Source organism: Apium graveolens, unplaced genomic scaffold (genome assembly GCF_009905375.1).
Source record: "Apium graveolens cultivar Ventura unplaced genomic scaffold, ASM990537v1 ctg8143, whole genome shotgun sequence".
Taxonomy (NCBI): domain Eukaryota; kingdom Viridiplantae; phylum Streptophyta; class Magnoliopsida; order Apiales; family Apiaceae; genus Apium; species Apium graveolens.
In genome coordinates, this window is record NW_027420923.1 from 44130 (window position 1) to 52411 (window position 8282).

Sequence of the window (8282 nt, forward strand, 5' to 3'; positions counted from 1 at the left end):
TTACGAGCAGAAAAAAGACATAGTGGCTTGGAGAGTATGACCATCAACAACCAAGGAGATGTCCAGATATAAATCAGACTCAAATGGAACAGCTACAAGGGATCTGGACAAGGGAATCAGGCCATCAGTTCCTACAATTATTCGTTTCTGTTGCTGTTTCAGAAAGAGTACGCTAGTAGCCCTGCATTTGTCCAATTCAGTGTTGGATGCGGAAATGCATCCATGAACATTTACTGCAACGGAGGTCTTTAACCTAACCTCCACTCGTGCTATAGTGGCATGAGCATAAAAGCCCATGAGAAGAACAATATCTCCTGTGCCATCAGTTGAAGCAAGTTTTACCTCCTGTAAATAAGCATCATCTCTAGAGTAAAATTGCTTATTAGCAAAAACATCATATATGTGACCCTTGAAGGCGCCATGAAAGAGATCAATGTCCAGGCTGTTACAATCATTTTGGAAAGGAATAGGGCCTTTGATGTCCTTGACATCAAATTCATCTCCGGGTTGAAGTGTTTCCCTAGTGTCCTCCTCATCTACTTGGCCTACATTGTATATGTCAAGAATACCAACAGGAGATGCCATGTAAATCCTGCCAAGCTGATTCCGAGGCTCTACATTAACTTCGCCTAGATAGACTATTCCAACGATCTCCAACATGGAGTTGCATTGTTTCTGAAGGGACATAATATTAATGTTAGTTAGTAACTTAGTGGAGAGTAGGAAAGATATCTATACCAATTAAATCCCAACAACTGTGTCCCTGCTTTTTCTCTTTAGATTAAACACGTATACATTACACAAGTACTACCTGCAGGTTGTGGGGATAATTGATTACATAAGACAATATACATGGGACTCGGGAATTCTAATATCGCTTATATCCCTAATTTTTACAATGATCCTACCAGCAACAGCTTAAAAAGAAACAGAGACGGTGAACTGAAGATGTTATCCCATATGACTGGACGTACGTGTATACAAAACCCTAGTACGGTATATCTATAAAAACATGAGTACGAGTACTAGGTATTAATTCTTCCGATTAATCCTCGATTTTCGATAAATCAAATATATATATATATATATATATATACCTGCATCCAGATCTCATCATCGTCCTCTAATTCGTCCTCGTCTGAATCTGAACAAAAATCTACAGGCAGCCGTTGATCCGGTAATCCCAAGGATTTTCTCATCTCTCTATAACTGTCGTAATAACTGCAATCCAAGATCAACACAAACAGCATAAATCAACACGATTAATTTAATAAATCAACGAATACCAAACAAACAAATCAAACCTGATAATTACATTGACTAGACCGACTACCGACAAACTTTTAATTTTTCGTCTTTAATATAACAGTATATATTATATATATATATTATACTATTGTAAGCAAAACATAGGATAATTTAGTTGGTTGGTTCTCATCTTCACATCTTCCATAAAAAAAATACCCATTTCCATAAAAACAAAACACAAATTACATGCACGTTAAAAACATACATACGCATCACAACTATTCCAAGTTCCCTTTCCCGCCACATACATGACTCTTTATTCATTCAATAGTCTAACCATCAGTCCCCTCAGTGTAACAACTAACAACACCGCTAAGTCCCTAGCAAAAAGAGAGAAGTAATAATTTTATATGTCTATCAAAGTTTTACATGGATAATAAAAAATAGAACATAATATTATTTTGTTATCAAATAGATATATGGCTGATTAAAATATATAGTTATAAAGAATAAACTAAGATTTATATTTTTTATGAAAAATGATTTTTTTACCTATAAGTTGGTTTCAGAGAAACCAAACTTAACACGACTTAAATAAAAAAAAGTCTTGTCTTTTGACATGGTAGTATTGTTCTCTCGTTGAGAGGTCTTTATCGTTTCAGAAAGTTTTAAGTTCAGTGTTTGTCTAGTCATCTAGTTTAAATCCCATGGATACGGTTCGCAGCAGTCTTCAGGAAATGGAGGAAGGTTTCGCTATGATTAGTTTGGAAGAGGAGGAACAAGGAGGTATAACTTATGATGAAAAGGAAGGGGGCCTGGGTGAAGTGGATACAAGGTGGTGTCTTGTTGGGCGGTTTCTTATTGAGTCACTCATCGATTATCAGGCGATGCAGCACAAGATGGCGTCACTTTGGCGACCAGGCAAAGGGATGTATGTTAAACAATTGGAGGCTAATAGATTCATGTTCCAGTTCTACCACGAAATAGACATCAAGAGGGTGATAGATGGAAGTCCGTGGACTTTTGGACGATTCCATTTGTTATTTGCAAGGCTGAAAGAAGGAGACAACCCAAGAACATTGCCCATCAACAAATTAGATATATGAGTACAACTGCACGATATGGAGGCTGGATTTATGTCACAACGGGTGGTACGGGATATAGGAGACTACATTGGTACATTTGTGGAATCAGATGCAAAAAATTTCATAGGGGTTTGGAGGGAGTATATGTGTGTCCGTGTTATAATTTCGATTGATAATCCGTTGAAGAGGAGGATGAAGTTAAAGAAAAACGCAGCAAACTGGTGTTGGGTCAACTTAAGTATGAGGAGATCCCGACTTTTTATTTTATCTGTGGTTTGCTAGGCCATAGTGACAAGTTCTGCGCCAAGTTATTTGACACACCGGAGGAACCGATCGAAAAACCCTATGGTTCTTGGATGCGTGCTGAGCCTCATCGGCGAAATCATACTATAGGAAGTAAGTGGCTTAGAACGGGAGGGGCGGCTCCGGTGAGTAGTACAGTGACCGACAGAGGTGACAAGGTTGTTACCGAAATTGGTGCTAATTTGAATTATCAAGGAGGGAATCCAGGAATAACAGATATGAGTAACATAAAAGAAGCCGGAGCCAGTAACGGAGTCAATCAAGGGATCCTATCTGCAAGTCCTAACAGAAATATAAATATAGTAGCAATCGATCAGGATAATAATTCGTTGAAAGAGGGACCCACAATTGCTGAGCTGGAAAATAAGGCCCTGGTGATAAACGACCCAAAACGTAGAAGGAAGGATAATGAGGTTGGGCCCAATGGGAGTAGTACTACGGACTTGGACATTATCATGAGCCCACAATTTGAAATTAATGAGAACCAAAAAAACTTGTTTTTGGCGGGTGCTGCAGTGCAGGCCCGCCACTCCTCATGAGTACTTTTAACTTCCAGGGCTTGGGGTCGCCCCGAAAAATTCGGTTCCTAAAAGGCGCTGTTACTGTTAGTTAAGAAAGACCCTCTGTTATTATTCTTTGTGAGACGTTAAGTAGTAAAGATCAAATGGAACGAATCAGGTCGAGTCTAAAGTTTCAAGGGATGATTGTTGTTGAACCCCTGGGACGCAGCGGGGGCCTGGCCTTGCTGTGGAGAGAAAATGAGCAAGTTAATCTACTCAGCTTGTCTCAATATCACATTGATGTTGAGCTCCAACTAAGTAATATGCAAACTTGGAGGTTGGCTAGTTTCTACGGGGGCCCAACAGAAACATGAGACGCAGAACATTGGATTTACTACGAAATCTAGCACGTGATTCAAACTTACCTTGGTGTATTATTGGCGACATGAATAATATAGATTCTCAATAAGATAAGAAAGGTGGGGTTGCTTATCCTCAACATTTGATTGATGGCTTTAACAGGGTTCTGGAGGACATAGCACTGCAAGACTTGCCTCTTAATGGCCACCAATTTACATGGGAACGAGGTAGGAATACGGCTGCTTGGATTGAAATAAGACTGGACAGGGTTGTTGTTTCCAGTTCATGGTTGTCTATATTCCCTCTTGCAAAGTTGTACACGAAGGAAGGTTCATCCTCGGACCATAGTCCCATTTGTCTCGAGCCCATCGTAAAACAGACCTGGAATGGTAAGAAGTGCTTCAGATTCGAGAATGCATGGCTGACGAAGCCACTTTGCTACCAGATTGTGAAGGACAAATGGGAGTACGATAGAGCAGCTAATATTACTCATAAAGTTCAACAATGCGTAGAGAAACTGGCAGTTTGGGGGAGAGAAATAACTGGGTGCTTCAGTAAGAAAATTAAAGAATGCAAGCTGGAGATGAAACAACTACGGAGTAGAAGGTACGAACAGTCGTTATAATGCATCAAGAGGCCAAACAAAAACTCCATTTAATTCTTGATCAGAAAGAAATATACTGGCTCCAGAGATCAAAAAAATTATGGTTGCAATATGGGGATAAGAACACGAAATACTTCTGTTATGGATTAAAAACTAAGGTATCTTAATTGCTGTATTTAATGCTAAGGAACGTGAGCTTCGAAGCTCGGTTTGACTACTCTTGTGTTTCGTGACTCAATCTGTCTTAACAAGATGCCTACGTACCTTGCTGAATGCTAAGGATCAAGTCAAAAAATGTAGTTCTGATTGATGGGGTGAGACCCCTTATATAGATGTTGGGAGTCCTTGAATTGGACTAGGGTTTGGAGACTTGGTGGACAAGTCTCAGAATTAGAATGGGCTTTGGAGTCCTAAGAGGTAGGAAGTTGAATCCTTATCCCACCAGGTTCCTTGGAGGCCAATCTACAAGGATTTATTTCTCCATTAAGACTCATCTTATCAGTTGACTTATCCCTTACTAATTAATTACGAAATTAATTAATATTCAGGGTTTTGGGCCCTCTCAAATGGGCCTAGCAATTGGCCCAATTCTGATATGATTAATGCAACATTAATTACATACCCAAACCTTATTTTCTTCCCTATCATTTGCCCCCCAACTTTTGGGAAACAGTGACTAGGTTTCGCAAAAGTTAAGTTCATTCATTCCCTTACAGGGTATCACTTTTGCGTAAAGTGTGGAGCGACCTACACATTTACAACGATTTACTTTTATCCCTATTATTTAGGAATTTATCTTAATTTCCAGAAATTTTCCCTGAATTCTGGGATTTTTCCTTAATTTTCTGGAATTTTCCCTGAATTTCTGGGATTTTTCCTTAATTTCCAGAAATTTTCCCTTAATTCTGGGATTTTTTCCTTAATTTTATGGAATTTTCCCTAAATTCTGGGATTTTTCCTTGATTTTCTGGAATTTTCCCTGAATTTCTGGGACTTTTCCTTAATTTCCAGGAATTTTCCCTTAATTTTGGGATATTTCCTTAATTTTCTGGAATTTTCCCTGAATTTTGGGATTTTCCTTGATTTTCTGGATTTTTCCCTTAATTCTGGGATTTTTTCTTGATTTTTCTGGATTTTTCCCTTAATTCTGGGATTTATTCCTTATTTTCTGAAAATATTTACATTTTTCAGAAAATTTTCAAAGAATTTCCATTAATTTTCTGGATTTATTCCTTATTTTCTGAAAATATTCACATTTTTCAGAAAATATTCAAGGAATTTCCATCTTTTTCTTCTTTTTTTTTTAAATACCTGGTTCGACCAGGAATCCTGTTCGACCAGGATCCTGGTCGAATTAACCATCAGTATGCCCTGGTCGACGGAATTCGACCAGGATTTTGACCAGGGCAACTCCTGGTCGAATTTTCGACCAGGATTTATACATTTTTTTAAAAAATATCCCTCCCTTTTTCGACCAGAAATCCTATTCGACCAGGATCCTGGTCGAATTGAGGTTCTGTACGTCTTGGTCGAAGGTTGTTTCTGGCAGGAGGATTCGAGGAGAATACTGACCGATTTTGGTCAGGATCTTGAGTTTTTGACCGAATAAACGCCTCCTTCTTAGTCTTAGTCGAAGCTATATTGACCTCAGACATTTCGACCAAAAATTAAATGGTGATTCTGGTCGAATTGGGTCAAAGTCTGGTCGATTTATCCCTCTATTTCAGCCCTAGTCGAAGGCATTTTCGACCTCATCCTTTTGACCAGAATTTCAATACGAATTCTGATCGAATGGGATCAGGATTTTTTTATTTTATTATTTCAAGCCCACATACATGATCTGGGCCCTAAACCTGGGCTGGATTTTTTGAACCCTTTACTGGGCTTTTTCTGTATTGGGCTTTTCCCTTTTGGGCCTTTAGATGGACTTCTATTCTCCTAGGCCTAATAACACTTGGACTTTCTAGGCTTTTTTGTCTAGCTTATTTCTGGAACCTTCCAGAATTTGAGCCCATGAGATGGGTCGGGCCCTGATTTTCAAACCCAACTACCAGATTATTCTGGAATTTCTGAGGTTTCTTCTGGATTTTTCCAGATTTTGCCAAGTAATATCTACTTTTCCAGAATTTTCTTAAAGTTTTCCTAACTTTTCTAGATTTCAAAAATTGTTGGGATTCACCCCTTACACAAGTCTTAAGAAACCTCAAAATAAAGCTAAAAATGTAAATCCTAAGCAAGCAAAGCTTCAAGGTGCTTTTCAACCTTCTTGTCATCTTGACAAGTGAGAATCGTGCTCAACCACTTTACACATAGTAAATCTTCAGGTTTTGTGCATGCCAAGTTCTCGGGATTTCAAAACCATCCATAGTCTCAAGCTTGTAGGTTCCTCTACCTTGAACACTCTTGACCTTGTACGACCCTTCCCAATTTGGGGCAAGTTTCCCACTCTGCCCTACACCAGAAGCTTCTATCTTTCTCAGGACTAAGTCACCCTATTTGAAGAACCTTTCCTTAACCCTTAGGTTGTAGTAGAATGAAGTTTTTTTTTTCTGATATTCCATTATCTTCGCATGTGCCTCATCTAGTACTTCATCGATTAGATCCAGGGCTAACCTTTGCCCTTTTTCATTTTCCTCAGCATTGAAAGCTTGAATCCTGGGAGTGGAATGTGATATTTCTACAGGAACAACTGCTTCTGCCCCATATGTTAACATAAAGGGAGTTGCTCCAGTCGTGACTCTACAGGTAGTCTTATAGGCCCATAGTATTGGGAGTATTTCATCCACCCAATTATTCCTCGACTTCTCGATCCTCTTCTTTAGTCCATCCAGGATTATTCGATTCGCAACTTCTGTTTGTCCATTGGCTTGCAGGTGAGCCACAGAGGTGAACCGTAATTCAATTTCGTTCTCCTTACAATACTTCTTAAATTCCTCATTGTTGAACTGTGTTCCATTGTCAGTGACTAGGATGCGGGGAATTCCATACCAGCACATGATATTTTCCCACAGGAATTGTGCAACCTGCTTAGTGGTGATTTTGGCCAAAGGCTTTGCTTCAATCCACTTAGTAAAATAATCAATGGCTACAATCAGGAATTTCCTTTGTCCCGTGGCCATGGGGAAAGGCCCAAGTATATCCATTCCCCACATAGCAGAGGGGATGGGTGAGTTGATGGAGGTCAGCATCTCGGGGGGTTGTCTAACGACAGGCGCATGCTTCTAACAGCGGTCACACTTCTTCAAATACTCTTTGGCGTCAGCCATCATTTCTGGCCAATATAAGCCTAAACGGGTTATCTTATGAGTTAGTGCTCTGCCCCCCAAGTGTTGCCCACAAATGCCTTCATGCACTTCTTCAAGAGCCAAGCGTGCCTCATCGGGCCTGAGACATCTTAGGTAACGAACTACATAAGATCTTTTATACAAAATCCTATCTATTAACTAGTATCTTAGTGCTCTAACAGCCAACTTTCGTGCTTCAGTAGCATCATTTGGCAACCAACCGGTTTGAATACGGGTCTTAATGGGATCTATCCATGATGTCCCCAGACCTATAGGAGCTACAAGATTAACATCAATGCTCCGTGTCTTTAAAACACGGAAGTATACACTTCCTGAACTTTCCTCTATCTCAGATGAAGCAAACTTTGATAATGCATCTGCCTTAGCATTTTCCTCCCTTGGAATGTGCTCAACATGGCATTCATCGAATTGGGTCATCACAACCCTTACCAGGCGGACATACTTAGCCATCGTATCATCCCTTGCTTCAAACTTTCCCTTTACCTGGGATATGACCAGCTTCGAGTCTCCACAGACCTTTAAGTTCTTGACTTTAAGTGTCCCTGCTAAGCCAAGGCCAGCTATCAGAGCTTCATACTCCGCCTCATTGTTTGTAGTCGGGAAGTCTAACTTCAAGGCATACTCAATCAAGAACACATCAGGGCTTTGTAAAACCAAACCTGCTCTACTTGAATTTGTTTTTGATGCTCCATCAAAATAGAGAACCCAATATTCCTTCTCCTTATCATCCTGTTCTTTGTCCCCCTTATCAGCCTCCTTGTCTTGAGGGTCTTGAGGTATGGTATCCTCCTGCCCCCGACTTCTTGGTTGGGTATGGTACATTCCACCACGAAGTCAGCCAATGCCTGGGCTTTTATTGTTGTTCTTGGCTTATATT

General features: G+C 39.8%; 1 protein-coding gene across 1 annotated transcript; it reads right to left on the bottom strand.

The window, feature by feature from the left end:
• Window positions 1–1255, bottom strand: LOC141704705 (uncharacterized). Its single transcript, XM_074507895.1, has 2 exons — window positions 1098–1255; window positions 1–675 (listed from the first exon to the last, which is right to left on the bottom strand). The coding sequence occupies exons 1-2, from the start codon at window positions 1248–1250 to the stop codon at window positions 1–3; spliced, it is 828 nt and encodes a 275-aa protein (XP_074363996.1). The 5' UTR covers window positions 1251–1255.
• Window positions 1256–8282: the final 7027 nt, after the last annotated feature.

Bases quoted from the DNA above. Each gene is read 5' to 3' on its own strand.
- LOC141704705 (XM_074507895.1), bottom strand. From the start codon at position 1,250: ATGCTGTTTGTGTTGATCTTGGATTGCAGTTATTACGACAGTTATAGA. The intron at 676-1,097 runs GTATATATATAT...ATGTCCCTTCAG, and splicing joins ATGATGAGATCTGGATGCAG to AAACAATGCAACTCCATGTT.